Genomic DNA, 26,912 nt, shown 5'->3' with positions numbered 1-26,912 from the left:
TGACTTACTCAGCTGGAAGAAAGGAGTTGACATTTACTGATGTAGGTCAAACTTCCAAGAGGAGGTATGAGGGGGAGCTTCTAGTGAAGCTTAATTTTGAACTTGGTAAGATTAAGACAGCTATTAGATATTCAGGAGATGTTGAGTAGGGAACAAACTATCTGTCTGCAGTTCTGTGGTTCAGACTTGGGCCAGAGTCATTTGGGAATTATTAGCATGTGGATAATATTTAAAGCTATATGACTGGATGAGAACATCAAGATAGTGAGTACTGATAGAGACAGAAAGCTCTGCAATGGACCTAGTACACTCTAATGTCAAGAAATCAAGGAAATGAAGAGGCACCACTGAAGAAGAATGAGAGAGAGCAGTCCAAGTGATAAGAAGAAAGCCAGGCACTGTGGTATCCTGGAAGCCACATGGAGAAAATGTTTCAAGGAGAGGAATAATCAGCTGTGTCCAATGCTACTGATAGTTCACATTAGTTGAGGACTGACAGTTGACCGTTGGATTTAACAAGGATGTAATTTGTGGCCTTGATCGGGCCAGTTTCTGTGGAGTGATGGGCATGGAAGCCAAATAAAAGTAGGGAAGAGAGAAATTGGAGACAATAAGTGTGCCCAACTCGGAGTTTTGCTCTAAAGGGAAAGTAAGAGATGAGGCAGTGGCTGGAGGGGGCCAAGATATGTTGCTGGGAGTGAAGTGTTGGTTACTATCAACTGTTCATTCCTGCCGAGGAACAGAGGAAACAGCTGGGCTGGTTCCTTTAAGAAGAGCAGATAGGCTATTGCCAGGGATGATCCATTATACCCTGCAAGCAGGTATAATCTTGAGTAGAAGATATAATGCCAGGGCATAGAGTAATCGGAACAGTAGGATGCTTTTCAAGAAAAAGTAAAATAGAATTAATTACTTCAAGTGCTTGCAAATGTGAATACTACCCGTTTTCTGTCATTTTTGTATTCTACACATTAACCTTGACATCCATAAATATATTTTCCATTTGAATTTGTCTTATCAATTTTGTGTACGTATATCTATTTAAGACTTGTATATCAAAATATTTTAAATTGGAGACGGAGAAATAACTCCACTTTGTGCAATTTGAGTTTTCTCATTTTGCTTTTTTTTTAATATACATTCTAGCATTAGTCAAATTAGTAAGCTCTAGTTTCAAAACAGACTTTTTGGTGCATTACCAATTGCTATAAAAACCTGTTCTGTAGAAAGATTATTCTATAAAGTTTAGACAAGAGTTGTGTAACTTTATAGATTTTATGTATTTAGGTAAGTAACCAAGTGAATATGAGAGTATCGTTTCATTTTTAAAGAAAGTAAATATATATATAATCTGTCACTTGTATTAGAAGACCAAGACCATAGGCCAGTTTGTTTAACATTCTTACTGCTATTTGAGAATTTGAAATGACTATTCCTTAATCAGTAGAATCTTCCCTACCATATTATCAGAAGGATAAGAAAAAAGTAGCATGCTTGCCTGCCTGCCTTCCTTCCTTCCTCTCTCTCTCTCTTTCTTTCTTCTTTCTTTCTTTTTTTCCAGTGGTACATTTAGGTAAATTAAAGTACATCTCTCCTATACTCTCATCTGGGGCACATTTATATGGAAGTATGAATATAAAAAAGGGAAAAGGAAGAATGGAATACTTTTGCATTCTTGAATGAAAAAATAAGAGCGCTTTTGAAAAATGATTGTTATAGCTTCTTTTATAAATCCCAAATATGTATTTTCATACCCATAATGTAATTTTTTTAATGCATTAAGATGGGTTGATCTGGCTGTGACTTCAGTCAGTAGTGGTAGGCAGCGCAGAGCCAGATTCAGCTCATGTAGGACTCCAGCTACTTACCTCACAGACAACAACAACAAAATGTGTCTATATGTATTTGTGAATATAAATTGATCTAAAACAAATTATTAAAGCTTTTTATAGAATGTTATTAAACTTTTATACCTTATTAGACCAGCAGACAGCATGGTCCCAATTCACAATCCAGAAGTCCATTGCCACACACCCCTAATATATGTAATGAAGGCTTGAGAAATTGTGCCATCTTCTTGAAAAGGCCCATAATGTGAGTGAGCAATTTTGATGCTTAGACTAAATCCATATCGAAAGAATCAACCTGCTTATAAGACTGTGCTGAATTGGATTAGCCTTACAAAAATAACATCTAGGAAACTGGATCTGGTAATACTTTACAGTTATTTTATATGAGTTATTTTAATTAAGCGTTGATGATGATAGAATATCTAAGATGTATGGGAGATAAGCTACATATTTATGCTTATCAGCAGAATGCTCTAGCACAAGTATGTCATTTTGTAAGCTAAATTAGTTTAATACTAGTTGGAATTAAAATGTGTTAATCAAGAGTGTCTTATCCACTGGGGTGTCAGTAATGTCTGATGGAGGTTTTTATGGAAAGCAGAAAAGAAACTAAACAAATTAAGATATATGAATTGTAAAGTGACTTTGACGAAATTCATTTGATGTATAATTTATGCTTCATTACTTTTCTATGGAAAACTCATGAAGTATTTCATGGAATTATAAAAATTAAACTGTGTGAACATTTTTACTATATGAAAGATGGCTGTATAGTGAAACGCAGAAGTCACAACACTAAAGATTTTTCGAAATAATACTCTCAATATTATTTATTATTGATAGCACATGAGTTTAAGAAAGTTAGCACAATTAAGAAGATTTACTTCTAAGTGAAATAGGGAGTTGAAAAATAGAGAATAGAAATCTAACTAGGAAAATCTGGGGTGCCTGGGTGGCTCAGTTGGTTAAGCATCCAGCTCTTAATTTTGGCTCAGGTCATGATCTCAGGGTTGTGAGATCAAGCCCCTATTCTGCTCTGTACTGGGCGTGGAACCTGCTTAAGAGTCTCTCTCTTCTGCCTCTCCTTCTGCCCCTTCCCACCTCCCTCTCTTAAAAAAAAAAAATTGAGATCTATGTAGGAAAATCTTGTACAGTAAAGAGAATTGAATTAACTGAAAAATGACACAGAGTGAGGAAAAGGTAATATTTAGTGTTTAAAGGAATGTTTATGCTTTCGGAAAAATCTTAGAGTGAACATATTTTTATTACCTTTCCAGGACTATAAAAAATAATTAGAACCTGCATATTTAACATTTCCAAAAATTTGTTGGGGAGAAGTTTTTCCCTTGAAAGATTCTGGAATGATTTTCATGTCATAGAATTGTGTATTATTCCCTTTGTCTGCTTAAAAAGTACATCAAAAATATCAGAAGAAAGATTAAATCTGTCTAAAGTCATGTCTGCACAAGACCAAGTGCACTAGATATTTGGTCTCTATGTAATTAATGTAATATTTTTTCTACCTATATGTCACTTTGCATCTTATGTTTTTGCCTAAGTGGTAATGGAAGCAAATTACTTTTTGGCAAATCACGATTTTCTTACAGATTTTGGACCAGAGATGGTTATGGGCTAAAGACAATATGATAAGAAGACAGAATGTTTTATGTTCTTACTCAAATGCTGAGCCTTTTCTTAATGGAAAGGAATATGTAAGCTTCAACATGCTTGAGGATTCTCTCTTTCTGAATAGATTGCAGTCTAAAAAGAGGAGGTAGGGTCCTTTGTGTAAGTGCGGCACTATAGGAGACAACTCAGAGCGGAACTGCAGTAAGGAATTGGTAGCACTTCTCAAAGCTGGTCTTTGCTTCAGGAAAAATTCGATTAGGATACCACACTTTTTTTTTGTTTTTTTTTTGCCAAATCATATGTAAGTTAACCTGACATCCTTTTATACCAAAAACTGGCTACTAAATACTGCCAGTTTGTAAAACTAAGAAACATACTTGTCAACTCTGACACCCCAGAAATAGCAAAAGAAACCGAAAAGGGGCAGGAGAGGGTAAAAGGCCTTATTAGTGATCTACATGAGACATTCTCTTGGATGTTGTTGATAGGGATATTGTAATTATAATTAAGTATCTTCCTGGGGCCGACACTTTGTTCCTTACTGTTTTTATTAGGTCCTCTGGAAGATATAAGTTACCCTATTGAAGCAAGCAGCATTTTCCCTTCTATACATAATTGATAAGCACGTACTCACTAGACAAACCAGATAGACTGCTAATCCTGAGGCTTCCTGTTTACAGCCCCAAGAGATACCACCTATTTTTAACAAGACACGTTGGTCAGGTGAGATTTTATGAAGAGAACCAAACTTTATTCAATCTTCTGCTCTTTTCTTCCATCATTATTGTTCATTCACTTACTCAATGAGCCAGCTATGGAACCAACCAAATATTCATTGAATGCAACTCTGTACCTTCTCTCTTTGAATATGCTAACTGCTTGCTTTCCTTCCTCATGAACCTCATTATAAGTTATCAGATTATAATGAACAGTTTGATTATAATGACGATACTCTTCTAATAGTACCACATCCATTTATCACCATTCTCTACTCATCTTCTATTGCCTTTTGGCGCGTGACTTAAAGACACTAATAAGTGGACTCAAGACAACATATATTCTCAAAACTCTACCAAAAATATGTAAGAAAAGAGAGCTAAAGCTTACTAAATTGATTTTATTTCAGTTGTCATTTTTCTTTTAGTTCAGTGAATCAAGAGCACACGCTAATTAGTGCTTTATATACAAATTAACTTGCTTACCTGAAATACCACTGCCTTTTCAGCTTTTCCTGGTTGAGTAGTACCAAGGGTAAAGAATTCTGCATTAAGTGAATGGTTGCACAGTTGCTGGGGGGCTGAGGAGGAAGTGCCAAGTCAGGCAATTTATTTATGGTCAGTTGGTCATAAGAATGAAGTATGTGTACCTGCCTTCATTCCATAAAGTTATTACTGTAGCAGGATGTTATCTCTATAAGAAAACTAAAATGGCAATTTGGTCCTTGGTTTCCTCTTACATAGTAAGGAGATTGACCTAGTAAACTCTAAAAAGTATATTTCTGCTATAAAGTATGTCCAAAAGTCACATTCAAATAAAATTTTTAAGTCAGATTTTATTATAATTGTACAATATAAAACCTATAAAACTTCAGTTAAGTAATTCTGTGAGGAAGTCACTTTTTAAGTGAGCATTTTTTAAATTGTTTTGTCAGTTCATATTTTCTTAAACTTAGTAATTGTGTTCTTTCAGTCATTTTAAAAAGTTACTATATTTTTCAAAATTAGAAACAAGCTTCACATGAACAATTTTGTCCTCAGAAAAGTTCAGTTACTTTACATTAGATAAGTCCCATAAAATTGTGTTTTATTTAGAACATACCTCAGACTTCTTTCATAAGAGTAAACTTCTAAATGTTACATTTGTCCATTCTAAAGAAATCAGTATTACTCTTCTCTTCTTCACTGATTTGTTCTAAATTGTGCTTATACAATAAAATATAGTACATAGAAAATAGTATGTGTTACATATAGTATATAAATAGTATGTAGAAAATGCTTAAGTGGCATTTTAAAGAAACTTATTTTTTAATGATTTTAAATTTTCTTTATTATCAATTTATTCTCAGAGACTAATATTTAAAGAGTTTCTAGGGGCGCCTGGCTGGCTTAGTTGGTGGAGCATACGACTCTTGATCTTGGGGGTTGAGTTTGAGCCCCGTGTTGGGTGTGGAGATTACTTAAAAATAGTCTTCAAAAATAAATAAATAGAGAGTTTCTAAAGCCATGTTGAAATATTTAAAATAAGATATAAGGTGATTTGGGCACCTGGGTGGCTCAGTCAGTTGAGTGTCCAACTTTTGATTTCGGTTCAGGTCATGATCTCAGGGTTGTGAGATCCATCCCCACGTGGGGCTCCGCGCTGGGTGTAGAGCCTGCTTAAGATTCTCTCTCTCCCTCTGCCCCCACCCTGACTTTCTCCCTCTTAAAAAAAAAAAAAAAAGGAGTTGATTTATATATTGCTGCATCAATTTTAAGGATTCTTGGAAATACCAGTTTTATTTTATAGATTAATTAGCTTGACATTAAGATAATTTCTTGCTCTGATACGGTTTTGTGTTCTTTCCTCTGAAGTGGGTTTCCTTCATAGCAGGGCACACATTATACTGCAGTGTACTGAATCCTCTATGATAATGGTATGAACAAAGTGCTAAGAAGTTGAAGAAATGGAGCGTATAGAGATTCTTCAAAGAGGAAGTGACATTTAAACTGTCCCTAGGAAGATTAGTAGAAATTTCTTGGCAGAGAAAGGGGAATACAAGTAGTCTCAAGAAACAGAATATTCTGGTGTTGATAAATCATAGTTATATGTTTTCTAAAAACAATTAAAATGTTTGAAAATATTATGGTGACTGATGGTAGCTGCACTTGTGAGCATAGCATAATGTGTAAACTTGTCAAATCACTGTTGTACACCTGAGACTAATGTAACACGGTATGTCAGCTACACTCAAATATACCTAAAGCTATACTAAAAAAAAGAAATAAATATTTTTTAAAAAGAAAATATTAAAGTTAACATTTGAGCAGTGTGTCATTAAAATGTATAGTTTGATCATATATATTAAAAGAAGTTAGGGCTTAAAATGGTTCTTAGCACCTGTAATTTCAGGATGAGTAAATTATTTTATTTTATTTTTTTTTACAAATCAAATATATTTTATTTTATTTATTTATTTATTTGACAGAGAGAGACACAGGGAGAGAGGGTACACAAGCAGGGGGAGTGGGAGAGGGAGAAGCAGGCTTCCCGCGGAGCAGGGAGCCTGACGGCGGGGCTCGATCCCAGGACCCTGGGATCATGACCTGAGCCGAAAGCAGATGCTTAATGACTGAGCCACCCAGGTGCCCCACAAATCAAATATTTATATATATATGTCCCCCCAAAACTTGTCTTGGATCAACAATAACACAAAGGTTCACAATTGGAAGAAAATCTGTTCCCATGTCCCAGTGCCTTTAAAGCCATAACTGAAATACTCGAGCTCTGTGCTTGTCTTATTCTCCTTTTACATAGTGATACCACAGATTTCTTTATTCACTTAAAAAATGTGCTGAATGCCTACAATGCGCTAAATACCACATTAGATGCTATGGTACCAGCCTGCGAGAAGCTCTCAGTCTAGCATGGAAGTCAGATTACAGGTAGTCATTTAAACCTTGGATCTTCCCCACTTCTGTAAAAGCATAACCTCAAGCCAAAAATTGGGGACTTGTCTTTGATTCCTTTCTCTCATTTCATATACCCAGTGCATTGTCAAATTTTGTCACTAATGTCCTTAGTTTTCCTCTTCTATCCTGTATTTCTACAGCCTTCACTTCTATTTTCTTATTTCTCAGGATGGGTAAATTATTTATAAAATAATTCCATTGGGAACATTTGGGATCTTCGGAGAAGGAAAGAATCATGTGAGCAATCTAACTTCAACTAGCATGAGGAAAGAGAAAGGGCTGATTCCTTCTAATTCTTAGGGAATTGAGATAAAGCACTAAGGGTTTATGAAAGATCAAATAAGAAGAGACAGACTACCTTCCACTAGCAGAAAGGGCAAAGAATAAAAGAAAATCTCTCTTTGAGGGAAGCAGAAGTTTAAAATTCCATGAATAATTCTTGATATAATGGAAAATAATAATCCTTTAAGATTGAGTGACATTCATTCTGAAATAAGTTATGATTCTAAATGGTATGATCTTTTCTCTAAAAGACTACTTAGAGGAAATGAGATGGACATTTAGTTTGTATTTCTATTAGAATTTTTTTCCTCATTCATTTAGTCACCAAATTTTATTGAATTCTCAGGCTTTGTGTATGTTTTTATTCCTTTCACTTTGGGTTATCCCATTTTTGGGGGGCAGATAGCTGAAACATGTAGAAAGGAGAATTTATGCCTATAAATGTAGTTTCCATATGTCAGAATACTAACAGTGCTACTCATTTTATCTTGTGTTATAAAGAACCTGAGTTTTGCCTAATTTGGAAAACTTTTTTCCAAAATCAAAGCATAGCCTTGATTTTCATTCCTTCATAGCAACACATGTTCTATCAAGTCAGGGTGATGTAATTATGCCTTCTGAGGGAAGGCACCAGATTGAAATATTATTTTCTGTGGGTTTTCATTGATACTTACCATTTGGTGAAGAGAACATTCTATTTCTTCAAATTAGTGGACTGATAGAAAAAATGGTTTTTCCAGAAAATTGTTTCTCCTATTAATTATAAGACTGGAACCTTAAAAAATCCTAATCAGAGGGCAGTGATTTTTATCTGCATTGTTCACTGAAATGTCCAACGACTTACCCAAAGTGTCTTTGTAGGTATTGAACACACATTTGTTGAATTAAAGAATCACTAGTATACCTTTTAATTGATAAGTTCAGTTTTTTTATTCTTCTGATTGACCTTTGATCTGAACAAAGTGCATCATTTTTTTTCTTTAACTAGGTATTCCTTTTCCCTGGAAAGCATGGGAATACGTTCCTCCAGCTCCTTGATAAAAGTGGTTTGTGAGTTAGGAGCATATGCCTATATTCCCACCCCTACACACTTCAAATATTTATAGCTATTTACAGTGTACAAATCCATATAATTAAAGAGCAGTGCTGGAGATAATTAACACATACACAGAATCATGGAGTTTTGTTTTTGTTTTTGTTTTCATTTTTCTAAGGGACTTTAGAGATTATCCAACCCAACTCCCTCATTTTATTGAGAAAATTAAAGTCCTGAAAGGTTTTTTTAAGCCCTGAGCCCCTCTGCTAATTAGTCTTATTGCAAAACTAGAACCCAGGCCCTGACTCCCAGTCAAATGTTTTTTTCACACACATTATAAATAGCTTTGTCAAGATGAAGGCTTTTTCCAGTTAAAATATTGATTCACTATCAGGACACCTTCAGGCAAATATTTTAATGCCCAAACTATTAAAAAAAAAACTTTTCCCCCCAAATATAAAGAGTATTTCATAGCCAAAAATTCTTTTGAAGAACCTGTTCTTCCCAACCTATTAATGCAGAGAGTATTGACATGTCTGTCAGTAGATAACACTTTATATTATCAGTCGGTAACCTCTTAGATTAGTATTTTACCACTAAAGAATTTAAACTAGTTTTAATATCTTGAATTGTATGAAAGGAAATTGGCTTCTGAACGGTGAAGTACAAATATGAGTTGAATATTCTCAGTTGCTAATATGCACACTCTTGTGGGTTTGGTTGCTGTGTCTATACCTCAACAAGGAGGCAAGTGAGGACCTATGTGGTTAACTAGGTCACTTAAGGTAAGGATCAATCTGAATAACAACAGCCTATGTTATAACGGCACTAATTCTGTATCAAAAGTGCTTTACCCATAGCAATCTTTGTATTTTAGGTAAAAGTAGTAGATTTGTATCCCAATTAACTAGATTTTTTGTCGTTTTTCCTTTAGTTGGATTGATACAGATGGGAATTTAAAAGTGGTTTTCTTTCCTTTTTTTTTTTTTTTTTTTTGCCAAAAACACATACATTTGAACTTGGAGGAGGGCATACAAGAGGAAATAAATTAACTAAAGAGAGAATCTTTTTCTCTCCCAACCTTCCTCGATAGAAGTCTATAGCTTCTCAGCTACCACATGCTCTGCCTCTCCCTCTCAGTAGTCCCTTGATGGTTCCCCACAGTCAGATAGAGTATGAGAATCCCATTAAAATACCTTTATTCACAGTACCATCGATTAGAGAAATTTCTCTTTTCAGATAGACCATTATATTAACACTGAAAACATCATTTTACATTCAGAGGAATATGCAAATCTCAAATGTTCTATTTCAAATAAGGTCCTTCTCAATGTTTATCTCAGCATTTGGTATTTAGTATTATTTTTAAAATAATTTCTACCTTGGATTCCATTTCAAAGTGAATTTTATAAACAGGAATTATTAGTTTTATATAGGTTTATTTTTATTTCTCCATGTTTCAAAAACTAAATTGATATACTTTGGATAAATAAACGATATTCATAAAATATCACTTTGTGAAAGGTAGAAAAACATCCCAAGACCAATGATACAATATTTAATTACTAATTTTTTTAATGAGTCCAGAATTTAAAAGCAGTTCCATAAATGGAATTAGGTCATTAGAAATAAAGCAGAGGGAGTGTGAATATTGGGATAAGCTTCTAGTTGGCAGTATAGTTAACTAACTAATTCTATGTAGAGTCTAGAAAGGATAAAGAGAAACAATTTTGATCAAATATATGAAAACTAAACATTCTTTAAATGTTAAAATTGGAAAATTCACTTAAGTTTTATCAGTTGGAGGTGACAGTATTACCTGAATAATCTAGTGTTTCTGTCCATTTAAAATGATCTCCTGGTTAACATAAAGATTAACATGTAAAAACATATAATAATGGTCTGACTAACGAACCATGAGAGACGATGGACTCTGAAAAACAAACTGAGGGTTCTAGAGGGGAGGGGGGTGGGGGGATGGGTTGGCCTGGTGATGGGTATTAAAGAGGGCACGTCTGCATGGAGCACTGGGTGTTATGCACAAACAATGAATCATGGAACACTACATCAAAAACTAATGATGTAATGTATGGTGATTAACATAACAATAAAAATTTAAAGAAAAAAAATAATGGTCTGACTAACATGTAAGAACACAGTGAGCAAAAAACTGAATTACTTGTTTAACTCTAAAGTTCCTCTTGTTGGTTTGTCAAATCTTCCAAAAGATATTATAGAAACAGTCCATACAGCATAAATTTGTTAGGATTGTATTTTTCAGATGCTGCTTTTTAAAATAACCCTGATTTTAAAATGTAGCCAAGAACTACATGCTCAGTTTCTAAAATGTTTATAGAAAATATGTTATAAATGTGGAATTTAATTATGTAAAGTACTATGGATTTGGCTTGCCAAGCTTTTGTGAAATTGATCCTTAATTTATATTACTTCACTCTTAATATTTTACTTCATGATATTCCACCATTTAGAGTTGATAATTTACTTATGTTACATATAATAAATTTTATAGTGTGACATAATCAAAATTATATAATATATCTGTAAAAGTGGAATTTTGAATAATGTTAGGAATATACTTTGAAAAATTTGATGCCTGAATCTGAGTGATCAAAAATATTCTTCCACTCAACATTGGACAATAATTAAAATGTTATTTTTAGGATATTTTTCAGATTTTTTTGGACTGACAGAGTCAGCACATTTTAGCAGAATCTGATTTATCTAACAAGATAAATTGACTTGGATTTTAATGTAAGACCAATTTTTTTTCTTTTGTTAAAAGTACACAGCTCATAACCTGCTAAGCTCAAAATATGCAAAGAAATTTCAACTTTAAAATTGATAATCCATTTTGAATTATAACAAATGCTTGAAAGGAAAGCCAAAGCTCTTTTCACCATAAAGAACCTATGGAAAAGAAATTTCTTTGCCATTGTAAACAGGTACTAAAGAAAAAGTGAAGAAATTCAGCAACTTTAAAATTATTAAAGGAAATTGATAACAAACTGAATGAGTCCAAAGTATATGTTCAGAACCCAATTTATGTAATGATATGGCCATAAGCATCTTCCTGAAGTCTTTGCTGAGATTCAGTTGCCTAAATTCCTTAATCATTTTTTTTGCCATTTAAATGTCATTATCTTAATAATAATTAACATTTAAAAAAATTTTGCTTTAGTTACTTTAGTCATCTTTGATTTTTTATATTCTTTTTGGAAAATGTTCCAGATATTCTACAAAATAAAAAATTGGATGGTGATTTTTCTTAAAAGCGTTTATTCTCCTGAAAGCAACCACATGGGAAATAAGTTTATTTATGCTTTGTATAATTTGAAAATTTTTAAAACAGTTTATTTTCAGATCCGTATTTTACATTGTGCTGTTTTTTTGTTTTGTTTTGTTTCTTTATTTGTTTTATTTCAATAGCCTTTTATGTCACCTCGGTACCCTGGAGGTCCAAGGCCCCCACTGAGGATACCTAACCAGGTAAGATTCATGTGCTACTTAAGTCAGTGGTTTTTGTTGTTGTTTTTAAGAATCAATAAATATCTTTAAAACGTCACGAATATTTTTTTCCTATAAAAATATTAAATTAGCCTTTCTCTATCCCATTTAGTGCTACTTCTGGTAATACATAAACTACTTCAAGGATTGGCAAACTACTGTCCATATGTTGGCTGACTGTTTTTGTAAATAAAATTTGATTGGAAAACAGCAACTCATTCATTTACATATTGTCTGTGACTTCTTTTACACTGCAGTAGATTTGAATTGTCATGGTGGAGACCATATGTAGCCTGTAACCCTCAAATACTTACTATCTGGATCTTTACAGGAAAAAAGTTTGCTGAGCCTTGAAGTCTACCATATACTTTGAACCTAATTGTTTATGTGTATATATATAATTTTGGTAAATGCTAGACATGGTTATTTAAAAGAGGACAAAATTTTCTATGAACATACTTTGCTTTATTTTTATATAATATGGTTTCAATATCATGGTTATAATACTCCTATCAGTTTTGCCCAGTTATAATGATATATCGAGAATATAATTAGCTGCTTCTAGAAAGGTTAGATCTATTAATAAGTAAATCGTTAGTAATAGATCTTCTAATTTTTTTTACCTACTAGAGCTCTCTGAGATTTCATAAGCTTTTATTCTTACATGTTTTTTTTAACCAATGTCAGAAATATTTATTAGCTGAAGACAATAAATCACAATTTTTACTTGCAAGGAGTTTATAATTTAGTTTTAAATACAGAAAATGTACATTTATATAACACAAGAAGAAATTAAATGCTTAATTTTATGGAACATTTATGTCGAGTAATTGTTTTGTTACTTCCTTTAATTCTGTTATTGTATGTCTCAGCATTTTCCAAGATCTAAAGTAAGCCCTGTTATTCCAGTAAATTCTTTCTCATTCTTACTCTCTTTCTATCTAAACGTCCTTCCTGACCAAAAATGTAACAAGAAAGTTGCACTTCCTAGCATATTTGATAGCAACAGAGTTCTGCTTCTCCTCTCCTAACTCTTGCTGAAATTATGCAGTGTCCTTGAGTATCCCAGTTTGCTGGTGTTCTCTGCTTCTCGTGCACAGCAAGGATGCCGGCACCCACATCCACCCCAAGGGAGAACGTTAAACAGGCAGCAGTGCTGGATCTTCTCATGGTTATAGTGCTGGGAGTCCTCACATTAGCAGCTGGAGGAGCTTTTCCCTTCACACCCAATCTGCATTCAGTACGTAGGGCCAGGGAAACATGGCATGAAATAGGAAAAGGAAGTGCACAGATGCCAAGTGTTGCCAACATATGGGAATTTTATTTTCTCTGTGGGTGAACCTGTGTATATTAACAGTCAGATCTACTTATATAGGTGCCCGAGTTTTTAGAATTTCCTTCTAAACAATGGAAAGTTGTATCTTCCATTGGGGTCTTCATGATGTTTCAGATACCCCATCCATAGCTTTGTATGTTATTTAGATCTAAGAGTTTCCTGAACATCTGAATTAGGGAAATGTGAATTTCTTGTACCAAGAGTGTTACTAAAAATTTTTTGGCTCCATGTATTCGATATCAATGATGAAAATCTGTTGGGATTGTTGGAATTGGATCCATTTGGCGTTGTTGAAATGCCTGCCGTATGTAAATACAATGCTGGGTTCCATATCTACCGAGACTCATAAAATGGAAAACACATTTTGTGGAAGAAGAATGGGTGTGGTAAATCTAGATTGTTTGAAACTTTTTTAAGAGCAAGTACATGATGCCTTTGGATTTTTAAAAGAGGCAATTAAAATTTTAAACTTAATAAAGAATATGATTCAGGCTCTTTTTCCTCAAGAATTTTAAACAGTCTTTACCTAAGTATATTTTAAAATAATTATACTCCTGTTTGAGTGGCTCTTTTTGTCCACTCATCCCCCCCCCACACTTTATATAGTTAAACTTCATTAATTCAAGCATCTGTCTTTCAAATGTATAATAATTTACATTTATACTATTTTTAAAAAGAATTTTCTGAGCAAATTAATTGTGTTAATAGTGGAAACATTGTTTTAGGAAATGTTTAACCTGTTTAGGATCATGACCTTTCCAAGCAACAGAGTGTTTCTTCAATTTTATTATGTAGTCATTAAAGTAGAATTGGAAAAACTATTTTTGATGATTAATTGGAATCTTGCATATAAAAACAACACAAATATAGAAAAGCAAAGCTGGCGGCATCACAATTCCGGACTTCCAGCTCTATTACAAAGCTGTCATCATCAAGACAGTATGGTACTGGCACAAAAACAGACAGATAGATCAATGGAACAGAATAGAGAGCCCAGAAATGGACCCTCAAACTCTATGGTCAATTCATCTTCGACAAAGCAGGAAAGAATGTCCAGTGGAAAAAAGACAGTCTCTTCAATAAATGGTGTTGGGAAAATTGGACAGCCACATGCAGAAGAATGAAACTGGACCATTTCCTTACACCACACACAAAAATAGACTCCAAATGGTTGAAAAACCTAAACGTGAGACAGGAGTCCCTCAAAATCCTAAAGGAGAACACAGGCAGCAACCTCCTAGACCTCAGCTGCAGCAACTTCTTCCTAGAAACATCGCCAAAGGCAAGGGAAGCAAGAGGAAAAATGAACTATTGGGATTTCATCAAGATAAAAAGCTTTTGCACAGCAAAAGAAACAGTCCACAAACCAAAAGACAACCGACACAATGGGAGAAAATATTTGCAAATGACATATCAGATAAAGGGCTAATATCCAAAATCTATAAAGAACTTATCCAACTCAACACCCAAAGAACAAATAATCCAATCAAGAAATGGGCAGAAGACATGAACAGACATTTTTCCAAAGAAGACATCCAGATGGCCAACGGACACATGAAAAAGTGCTCAACATTGCTTGGCATCAGGGAAATCCAAATCAAAACCTCAATGAGATACCACCTCACACCAGTCAGCATGGCTAAAATTAACAAGTCAGGAAACGACAGATGTTGGCGGGGATGTGGAGAAAGGGGAACCCTCCTACACTGTTGGTGGGAATGCAAGCTGGTGCAACCACTCTGGAAAACAGTATGGAGGTTCCTCAAACAGTTGAAAATAGAGCTACCATACGATCCAGCAATTGCACTACTGGGTATTTACCACAAAGATACAAATGTAGGGATCCAAAGGGGTACGTGCACCCCAATGTTTATAGCAGCAATGTCCACAATAGCCAAACTATGGAAAGAGCCAAGATGTCCATCGACAGATGAATGGATAAAGAAGAGGTGGTATATATACACAATGGAATACTATGCAGCCATCAAAAGGAATGAGATCTTGCCATTTGCAACGATGTGGATGGAACTGGAGGGTGTTATGCTGAGTGAAATAAGTCAATCAGAGAAAGACATGTATCATATGACCTCACTGATAGGAGGAATTCTTAATCTCAGGAAACAAACTGAGTGTTGCTGGAGTGGTGGGGGGTGGGCGGGATGGGGTGGCTGGGTGATAGACATTGGGTAGGGTATGTGCTATGGTGAGCGCTGCGAATTGTGCAAGACTGTTGAATCACAGATCTGTACCTCTGAAACAAATAATGCAAGATATGTTAAGAAAAAAGAAAAAGAAGAAGATAGCAGGAGGGGAAGAATGAAGGGGAGTAAGTCGGAGGGGGAGACGAACCATGAGAGACGATGGACTCTGAAAAACAAACTGAGGGTTCTAGAGGGGAGGAGAGTGGGGGGATGGGTTAGTCTGGTGATGGGTATTAAAGAGGGCACATTCTGCGTGGAGTACTGGGTGTTATGCACAAACAATGAATCATGGAACACTACATCAAGAACTAATGATGTATGGTGATTAACATAACAATAAAAATTTAAAAAAACACAAATATGTTAAGTATTTTTTTATTTCATCTTCATTTAGAATGATCATAAACTAATTAAAATTTGTTTTTCTGATAGATTGTATCTAAGAAAATATAAAGTGAAATACTCTCCAGGGGTATTAAATAATCATTTTGAATATGTAAAAGATATTCCTTTAATAAACAGATTTTTCAGAATTTATAATTTCTAATGATTAGACTGTAGATTTGAAGTTCTCCTGAGATGGTTTTTATGGTTCTAGACTAAATTCACAATGGTTTATACTAGTTGTACATTTTTAGGACTGGGTATTTGGAAGATGGTATAGTATCACTCTACCAAAAAAAATATAGGAAAGGGTAATGGTCTCTAAAAAATGGAAGAAAAGTAGAATTACAAAAATATACAAAGAACATATTGCAAATCATATTTGCAGTATATAGTGCAAAATATACTGCAAAGAATAAATATATATAAAAACATATGAAACATAGAAATTAAGTCCAAAAAATATATTTGACTATACAATTTTACACTGAAATTGGCTCAGCTGTCAGAATAGGTCGTTGAGGAAATCGAGGCAGCCAAAAATACAGAGACTGTTAATGAGTGACACCAAGAATAAACTACTGATTTATTGATTCTGTAGAATTTTTAGTTAATCCTTTATTTCTGACCATTCCTGAAACTCTGTAAACAGGTATGTGACGTGGTTAATGCTCTTGATCATTTTATATTCTAAAGCTGATATTGGTATTCTAAAAACACACTGCATCTGACCATTCTACTAATTCTAAAGGTAATTTCTCCAATAGTAGTTGAGTAGTTAAATACATGATGACGGAATCAAATGGTGAAATAGTATGCAGCTACTGAAAGGCATGTTATAGAATTAAATTTTTGATGGGATAAAATGTTTATGATCTATTACCAGCTATAAGGAAGTCACAAAGCACATGTACTATATCACCTTTTATATATCACTGTACAAAATCAATTTCCCCAACTTGCCACACACACATACGCACATTTGTCAAAGACCGTAAAGGCTATGTCCTTTATTTCTGGATAATAGAATTATGAATGATTTCTTTTTTTATTTCTGCATTTTAAAATTTGCATCGAACCAGTATTTCATTTGTGATTAGAAGAAGATATTATTGGTTAATTATAGAATAGATAAGTAAAAGTACAGATATTTTATTCTTCTGGTTATTCAATATATAAGATTATCCTTCATTAATATTGAATATATAGTTCTTACTTGATAAAAGGAAAAACATAATGGATGCTAAGGATAGGCAAATCTTAAAAAGGATTTTTCTTCATTACTTCTCACATAGGGAAAATACCAATAGGCATTTGAGCAGAAAAAAAGTTGTTGGGATGTTTACTCATACACTGAAAATAAGTTTACATATTCCTATAACAAGGTACCTATATTTTAAAGTACACTTTATGTTCTCCTTTCAGGATACATGCCATTTGGCATGTCCTTTCCCAATAATTTTATCTTGGTAAAATTTTCCACATGTAGGATTTTACTTTTATTTAATGATATCAATGTAAGAACATAAGACCTCAGCTGCATTAAGAGACGTATGTTCTACATTGAATAAATAATAGGAGTCTTATAGCTGAAATTTTAAGGATGGCTATAGTAAATCTCTAGCTTTAAAAATTAAATGTTGCACAAGTCTAATATAAATTAGTGATTAATAATGAAAACATAAAGTAATTTTTTTGGCCAGTTCAGAATATCCCTTTCTTTATTGAGATCTTCTTGTTTCTTTATTATTATAATAATTACACTACTAATATATTTAAATTATTATTTGAAACAAAAAACATATTGTTTTCTTAGGACTTTGAATTATGAGTGTATCCTAGGATATAGGCCCTTTCCAATTTCTACCTTTGTAGAACATAGAAAATTAACAAATTCAAAATGTCTGGCACAAAAGAAATTCATTCTCCTTCCCAAACCAAGAAAACTGAACATAGTAAATGCTGTGCAATCTTACTCAAGTTATGTATGTAGAACTTTTTGGTACAATGTTTACTTCTTTTGCCAAAACATATCTTATTATCTTACAACATTTTTATCACAGATATTCCCTATTTGGATATAAGTAAAAAAAAAGTCCATTGCCATATGTTTGATTGGAAACTTCATTGGGCTATACAAAATCTCTCTCAAAAATATTCAATCATTCGGCAAATATTTGTTGAGTTTTACTATGTGTCAGGCACCATTCTACTTGTAGGCATACATCAACAAACTAGTAAGAATCCCTCTTCCTGTGGAGCTGGCATTCTAATTCAGCACTACCCAATAGAACTTTTTTTAAACTTTATTAATTTTAAATGGCGGCATGCGGCAAAGGGCTAGTATATTGGATAGTGTACTTGCAGTAGTTGAGATACAGACAAAAGAGAAATAAATAAGTAAATATATGTCAAATGGTGAATTGTGCTTTGAAGACAAATGTTTTCCTATACTGACTGTAACATTTCTGCATTTTAATATCTTTTCTATGAATAGTGCCTTTTTGCAGGAAAAAAAAAACGACTGATATTGTTGAAAGGACCTGTTTGTGTCAAGCATCTTACGTCCAAATGCCAGCAATGCCCAGCAATGCATGACTTTGAACAAGTCACTTAACCTTTCTGGGCCTTGATTTTCTTACCAGTAAAATGAGAATGGACTCAATTATTTCTAAAATCCTTTCTACTTTTAAGCTTTCTTAATTAGGTGATTCTACTTCATTTTATATAAAAAATTCATTTTATATATAAAATTATATTTTATATAATTTATATAATGTTTATATATATAAACATCCAAAATGTTGGTAGGTCGAAATTATTAACTGAATTATATCATAAAGCAATGATAAATTCACTATTTTTTTTCATCATCAGTGAGCCTTTACTCTCTCTGAGGAGGCAATATAGGTATCGGTATTCAAGGAAATATGTACCAGAATCTTAAGTTCCTAGAGGGGCTTACCACTGGAATCATATGATGAATCCTTCGTGAACTAATTTTTTTAAGAAACAAGACATTTCTCCACTTGTTTCTGTTTAAATAAAATTTCATATTATTTCATTTATTTTAAATCCTAGGAGTTAAGGCTTATATTTAGAACTTTTGGAATATGTTGACCAGATTTGAAGCCTTGGCTCTGCTACTTACCAGTAGTATAATCATCAACAAATTAACAAATTATTTATAAGCAGTAGTCCCCCCTTATCTATGGAGGATATATTCCAAGACCTCCAGTGGATGCCTGAAAACCACAGATAGTACCTAATTCTATATATGCCATGTTTTTTTCCTATGCATATATTTCTATGATAAAGTATAATTTATAAATTAGACACAGTAAGAGATTAACAATAATAATTAGTAATAAGATAGAACAATTATAACAATAAACTGTAAAAGTTATGTGAATGCAGCTCTCTATTTCTCTCTCAAAATACCTTACTGTACTGCACTAACTTTTCTTCTTATGATGATGTGAGACGGTAAGATGTCTACGTGATGAGATGACATGGCGTGAATGACGTAGGCATTGTGACAAAGCCTTAGGCCGCTGTTGACCTGACAATACGTCAGAAGAGGGATCACCTGTTTCAGGACTGAGGTATAGCATGGGTAACTGAAACTACAGAAAGTGAAACTGTGGATAAGGGCGAACTACTGTATTAAACCTGTTTCTCATCATCAGGAAGGATTAATAATAATAACCTCGTGGGATTGTTGTAAGCACTGAGTGAAATAATAAATATAATGAGCCACAGGTGTATATTATTGTTGATATTATGTTTGTTATTATTAAGGGATCTCACCATTAGTGTTATTTTCTCTGTCAGAGTGAAGATCTTTTATAGAACAAAGAATGTATGTCAAAATTTGTGACTAGTTATACAAGTCTGAATGGAATGTGATTAGCATATTAAAAATATGAAGATAATATCAACCCACAAGATATATAAATTTATTTTTCCTGATGTTAAACTTTTAAGGAATGTAGCGATTATGGGCTTGTTAGTGGGCAAAACAATCATCTGGTAATCCCAAGACTGATAAAAATCTTTTAAAAGTTAGAGTTCTGACCTACCAAAAGGCAAACACTGATGACCAAAGAGTTCAATTTAGAAAAAGGACACTGTTTTTGAATGACAACTTGATATTAATCATCATTTCTATGAGATTATGCTGTATTTTTAAGTGATGAATAGAAACTAAAAGACTTTGTCAACTGTTTTGATATTCCAAGATAAACAGGAAAAAGTAAAATTTTGAAGAAAATGATTTCCAGGTATAAAACAATGCCCTTAATAAGAGTTAGAAATTCAGATTCTAAGTCCAGAGTATAAAACTTTAACCACTTGCAGAGCTAAAAAAGCAAGAATTCCAGACTCACAATTGAAGATAATGCTAATTAGTCATATAATTTCAGTTTGCCTAATTCATTTTTTAAATAACTTTTGACGGTGTTGACTACTTCTTGCTTCTTAAAACTCCCCATTCTATTTTTTTTATTTTAATTTTTTATTGTTATGTTAATCACCATATATTACATCATTAGTTTTTGGTGCAGTGTTCCATGATTCATTGTTTGTTCATAACACCCAGTGCTCCATGCAAAACGTGCCCTCCTCAATACCCATCACCAGGCTAACCCATCCCCCTACCCCCCTCCCCTCTAGAACCCTCAGTTTGTTTTTCAGAGTCCATCTTCTCTCATGGTTCGTCTCCCCCTCTGACATACTCCCCTTTTCTTCCTCTCCTGTTATCTTCTTCTTTTTCTTTTTTCTTAAAATATGTTGCATTATTTGTTTCAGAAGTACAGATCTGTGATTCAACAGTCTTGCACAATTCACAGCGCTCACCATAGCACATACCCTCCCCAATGTCTATCACCCAGGTACCCCATCCCTCCCACCCCCAACCATTCTAAAATGTTGGTTTGGTCCACTTTCTAATTTCATTCCTATTCAGTTTCACTTTCCTTTCCTACCTCTCCTTGTATTTTTAAAGATTTATATTTTTGCAGGGTGCCTGGGTGGCTTGGTCCATTAAGCATCTGACTCAGTTTCTGCTCAGGTCATGATCTCCGAGTTGTGAGATTGAGCCCCACATGAGGCTCCGCACTCGGTGTGGAGTCTGCTTGAGATTTTTTTCCCCCTCCCTCTCCCTCCCCCTCTTCTCCTACGCCTGCTCTTGTTCTCTTTCTCTCTCAAATAAGTAAATAAATAAAATCTTTTTAAAAAGAATTATATATTTTCTCTTTTTTTCTTTGAAATCAATTTCATTCTTAGGATTTATCACTGATGATTACTAAAATTCCCAGTCTAAATTTTAGTTATTTTATTCCTTCAATAAATATTTATCTGAGCCAATTGGCACAGATAGGTTCCATACACCTTCAGAGTTTACCAGTCTACTGGAGATGCAGAGAGGAAAATAAGCTATGATTGTATTTAAGTTCTATGAAAATGAGGTATAAAATCCTATAAAAGCACATAAACAGCCCTTACCTCCCCGGCATGTTAAGATGTTCAGGAAGGAAGGAGCCATCCAGAGGTGACAGAAAAAAGAAATGGTTGTTGTGATTGGGAGATCTGTTATATTGAGCAAATAAATACACTGAGCAAAAAAGTGAAAGATATTGAAGACCATGAAAGCCAGATTTTTTCACTGTAGGAGAAGTATTTACAAACATAAAAAAGAAGAAGGTTAAAAATAATCCTGAGGTTTTACATTGGAATTGGACCTGTTGACTTTGTTCTGGGAAATATGAATTTATGGCATGTGTATATGCCCTCCTCACACACACAGATATAGAGTTAGTCATAGATGTATATGTGTGTACATACACAGATTTTTTTAGTGCAACATCTACTGAGAGGGCCAAAAAGCAGTGTACCCAAGTTACAATGAGCGCTCTGAGATCTCAGATTTTGATGTCTAAATGTTATTCTCCACTAGAGGGAATCAGGGCTCTGGGCCCTTTCAGAGCTAGGCTACAAAAAATATGAGATGAACTTGGAACATCTCATCCAAGGAAGAAAATGCTCAAAATATGATGAAGACATGTCAGAAGACCATAAGGACCAGCTTGAAGAGCCTCCTGCTAGCCAAATCTTGAATATTTGAATATTAAAATAAATGACAATAATAGATTACAACCCGTTGATTAAAATAGGAAGGAAGGAAGGGTGGAAGAAAAGTTGTTCCTTACAGTGGAATGCCGACTAAATCACGTAGAATGATAGACATGGGATATCTCCATTTGGCAACTATCCTAGTGCTTAGGAGTTGTCAGTGGATGCTGGTGGGTTGATAAATGATTGATGACGAATGGGATACTGACAATCTTGGAATAGCTCTAATACTAAAAGTAATCAATTACAAAGGGGAAAAGTAATGATTCCATGGTGTACAGACCTGGTGTACACCAACACAATCCAATGAGAAATGTTAACATCCCCAGTAATGGGATGAGTGAGCATCATGTGCCTCTGAGGTGATTCACTGAGAAGAGCACAGCATCATTTCTTCAGGAACCCTTCTAAGAAAATAGGACCTAAGTGTGGGTCATGAAAAGGCATCAGAAGATCATCCTATAGAATCGAAGACCCAGACTCTAAAACTGTTGAGGACATGACAGGGAAAGACTAAGGAATAATTCCTGCTTGGAGGAGGGTGAAGAAATACAACCACTAAATGCAACATGTGTTCCATGAGATCCTGGTCACAGAAAGTAAAAAGAAACATTGTTGAGACAAATGGCAAATTTGATTGAGGTCTGTGGCTTGGATGGTAGTGTTGTATCAATGTGGATTTCCTGTCTGGAAACATTGTGTTATGGTTATTTATGGGAATATCCTTGTTTAGAGAACTATATTCTGCAGTACTTAGAGGTGATGAGGCATAATGTCTACAGGTTGCTCTCAGGTGGTTCTGAAAAAGATTGATGATAACAAGTGCATGTAGAGAGAAGGAGAAAGGGTGATTCAGGGGCAGATGTGGTGAAATGTTAACAGTTGGGCAATTGGTGTCAGAGTCTATGGGAATTCTTTGTACTGCTTGGTATAATTTTTCTGTAAGTTTTAAAATTAAAAATATATATATATAGTTTAAAACAAATGGGAAAACTTATCCCAGCCTGGGGTTATATGGAAGAATTTTGCCAGGAACTGATCCCTAAACTGAGATCTAAAATATGTCAACAAGAGGCACATAGAGGTCTGTGAGTTCCTTCAGATGAGAGATTGTTTAGTTTTAGTTTACTTTTGTTTTGTTTTTAATGGTAGGCATTGAGATATTGTTGATTAAATTCATGAATTGAAAAAACCTGAAGGAAGTTTGGTATGGCTGGAAGTTAGAACATTAGGCACAGCAGCAAGAAATTATGCTGGAAAGATAAGCAGGGAACAGATCGTATAGTAGCGTGTGTGTTTGGTATGCTTGTAAGAAGAAAAAAGTTGAAGAATTACAAAAATGGCTTGAGAAATGGTAGCTCTTTACTGTATCCAAGTGATAAAGATTAAGAAAACAGTTCTGATCTGGGGGAGCGGAGCAAGATGGCAGAGGTATAGGAGACCTGGATTTCATCTGGTCCCAGAAATTCAGCTGGATAGGGATCAAACCATTCTGAACACCTACGAACTCAACAGGAGATCGAAGAAAAGAATAGAAAATAGTTCTGATCTGGACATATAAATTTTTTATTATTAAATTTCTTTTGAAATGTTTGTAATTTTTCACTAAGTAGACAAGATTTATTCTGCTTTAAGTTAAATTAGTGAATCTTATAGAAATTCTTGCCAGTTGTCAGGATTATGTGTTCATGTGAATGAGTACATGTATATAGGATCAGGTTTAAATCATTTCTAGTTTGGTCCATCTCTGAGTTCTGTTCAGACAACTGTTAGACACTTGTGATTGGGGATATATCCGATATCACACCCTTCATAAAATAAACCCTGTCTGTTAATCACTCCACCTTTTTTCACTTCTAGTTCTCTTTTTTCCATTCAGCCAAACTGTTTGAACTTAATTGGAGTATTATTTTTCTAAATGGTTTCTTAGGGAAAATGCAACGGCAAAAAAAAATTTATTGGCCCTTTGGCATTTTAGTCCTGCTGCCATTGTAATGCCAAATGAGTAAAATAATCTGTAGAAAATAGAGTGATTACATTCAAGAAGCAAAATTAGATATTTTAGTACCCATAGTAAATTAATTTTAGGGAAAGGCATTATACTTCTCAGGATGAAATAGGACAATTTTGCCTAGATTCTTGTTTCCAAGAAGTACTTATTTTATTTACCACAAAATTGAGCAAGGTAGAATCTTTTTAGAACTAAGAACTTATACTAGGTATATAGAGCTATAAAATTTATAAATTAATGTCAAACATAAGAAATCTGGTGAAATGCTAAATGAATTCTGTAATTATAGGAATTTAAAAGAGAATTGTTAAAGCACTTATTTTGCAAATATTCAGAATATTTTTTTTGTTTTGTTTTACTAAATAACCTAGGCACTTGGAGGTGTCCCAGGAAGTCAGCCATTACTTCCAAGTGGAATGGACCCAACTCGACAACAAGGTGACAACTTTAAAGTAAAAGTGAAATTGATACACAGAATCTCAAATAAATCCTTTACTTTTTAAGGACAATTGTATTTGTATAAATCTTCCATAATTATACCAGTTGCATTTTTGCAGGTAACATGGCCAGATGAGTTATATTTTCAACTGACTCTTTTTTTTTAAGATTTTATTTATTTATTTGAGAGAAAGAGAGCATGAACGGAAGGCAGGGAGAGGGAAACGCAGACTCCCCGCTGAGCAGGGAACCTGACGCTGGGCTCGATCTCAGGACCCTGAGATCACGACCTGAGCCGAAGGCAGACACTTAAGCAACTGAGCCAACCAGGCACTCCTCAGCTAACTCTTAATTATGCATGATACGAGGGTGATGATAACATAAGAAACCAAAGTATTAAAGATCTAAAAATCCATATTTTAATAACTTCTAAAACCTTTTATATAATGAATTATATCCCTTCGGATTTATTCTGCCTTTTTCAGATAGGCTAGTCCATCTGAAAGATGAGCAGGAGGAAAAAAGGATGCTAAGCAACCAATGGCTTGATTAATTTAACAAATCAATAATCAGGTCCTTCCAACAGAGATATTTAGGTACCACAGATATGTATGGCTCTATTACACTGTTCCAAGGTAAAAGGAGCAAATGGTATGAGAGATGTATTTCAGCACAGAGTAGGAAGAAAAATCAATCTCAATGAATGGAGAGTGTGGGCAAGTAGTCGTAAGAGGCAGAAAAGTAGCCATGGAAGCGAAGATGAGCTGAAGGCTATGACCCAGTCCCTTAGTAAGTAAGATTTAACACCAAGCAGAGAGGAGGCTACTATCTCCTGGTTTAGCACTCATTGCTAATATCATCATACCTTTTTTTTTTTTTTTTAAGGACATCCAAATATGGGTGGGCCAATGCAGAGAATGACTCCTCCAAGAGGAATGGTGCCCTTAGGACCACAGGTAAATAATCAACACAGAAAGCTAGATGCTGAGTTTTTTTGCCTTCATCTTATACATAAACAAACGATCTCATTTGCTGGCTTTTATTATATTCATTAAAGGCTTGATACAACATAGTTGTTAGACTCTTGAGGACATAATATCTGTGACATGTCCAAACTGATATAACCACAAACCATTTTTTAACAGGTTCTATCACATACACCTTTAGTACATTTGAAAAAATATATTGTGTAGAAATACATTAAAGGAATTATTATAAAAAGACAACTATTAATTACCATTTTGTTAACTGTGCTGAGGAAGTCTAAAAAATTTATAATAATTATTATAAAAGATAAGTATGTAAGTTAAATAAGTTAAATAAAACACAGTTGATCTAAGATATGAAACAGAATAAACAAAATATATTTCTATAAGTCTTTTAAAGAATGCCATTGACAGTTTCTTACATACAACCTTATTTCTTCATAGAATATGAAAACAATGGCTATTTATAAATAAATATTAAATGGATCTTAGTGAACAAGCATAAACCTATTAGTCTATAGCAGATGTTAGCCTACTTCTCTATCAAAATTTTCCAAAAGCACACACTGAGGTTGAATCTATCCTACCTGTTCATGACATTTTTTAAGTACGCTATTCCAGGATATCATTTATTTTTGGTAAAACATCCTTTTGTCTCTCTTGGGAAAACTAAATGAGGTGTAAATTAATATTATAATGTTATATTTTAAGGAAACTAATCCCAAATCCAGAATTTTAAATTTCTATCTTCTGGGTCAGAGGTTAATGTGTCATAATGCTGGTTAAAGGAGTGAATTAATTTATTTTTTTTATCCCTTTCCAAGAATAGCTATATAAGTCCAGTTTTAGGAACTTGTTTTATGTATCTACTTTTAAAAAATTAAATTAATCCTTTGTTATGTGCCCAAAAGAGTCAGAGAATTAAGAATCTAACACTGAGATAATGTGAGTTAGACTTAGGAGTTTCTAACCAACATAAAATTTTATATATATATAACTATATTAAAACATGAAAGACATTATAACCAAAATTTTCAGAGATACCATATTACATGAAAAAAAATAAAACTCCATATGTTAATAGACATGACATCCTCAAAGTCAGAAAAAAAATAATTTCTTTTATTTAGGCCCATTTATTTCCTATGTGTTTTCTTAAGATTTTGTAAAACTCTGATTTAGATATTTAAATTATTCTTCCCTATGTCTACTCATGTTAGGGTTGATGATTTATGTGACCAACCATCAGAAGTTATTGATAGCAATTAGAATTTATAAGATCTATAGGATATTTCATTGACTGAATATGTCTTTTAGTCATTAATGAAGAAAGCCAGTTTGGCTCTACAGAACTTGAAAGATTTTTTTCCCGAAAGATTTTCATAATAGATACATTTTAAATATACATAAAAACGTGGTGCCTATAATTTAGTT

The 26,912-nt window shown here is 33.8% G+C and overlaps 1 protein-coding gene across 12 annotated transcripts in view; it reads left to right on the top strand.

Moving 5' to 3' along the window:
- SSBP2 (single stranded DNA binding protein 2) overlaps positions 1 to 26,912 on the top strand; it is a 286,525-nt gene that overhangs the window by 212,045 nt on the left and 47,568 nt on the right. For 11 of the 12 annotated variants that reach the window (XR_012376689.1, XM_073887546.1, XM_025866724.2 and 8 more), the window contains 3 exons: positions 11,913 to 11,972; positions 24,426 to 24,492; positions 25,378 to 25,448. Coding sequence is in view for 11 of the 12 variants with exons in the window: in XM_073887546.1 (XP_073743647.1) it covers positions 11,913 to 11,972; positions 24,426 to 24,492; positions 25,378 to 25,448 (198 nt within the window). In the remaining variant the exon portion in view is untranslated. Of the gene's footprint in view, positions 1 to 4,053; positions 4,203 to 11,912; positions 11,973 to 24,425; positions 24,493 to 25,377; positions 25,449 to 26,912 lie in introns of those variants that run through there. The other variant, XM_073887553.1, reaches the window with a different exon arrangement.

This window comes from Callorhinus ursinus, unplaced genomic scaffold (assembly GCF_003265705.2).
Source record: "Callorhinus ursinus isolate GAN/ISIS: 27379988/994484 unplaced genomic scaffold, GSC_fseal_2.0 scaffold3, whole genome shotgun sequence".
In the NCBI taxonomy this organism is placed as follows: Eukaryota; Metazoa; Chordata; class Mammalia; order Carnivora; family Otariidae; genus Callorhinus; species Callorhinus ursinus.
Note: the sequence above shows the minus strand (reverse complement) of the source record. Positions and strands in the feature narration are given on the sequence as shown.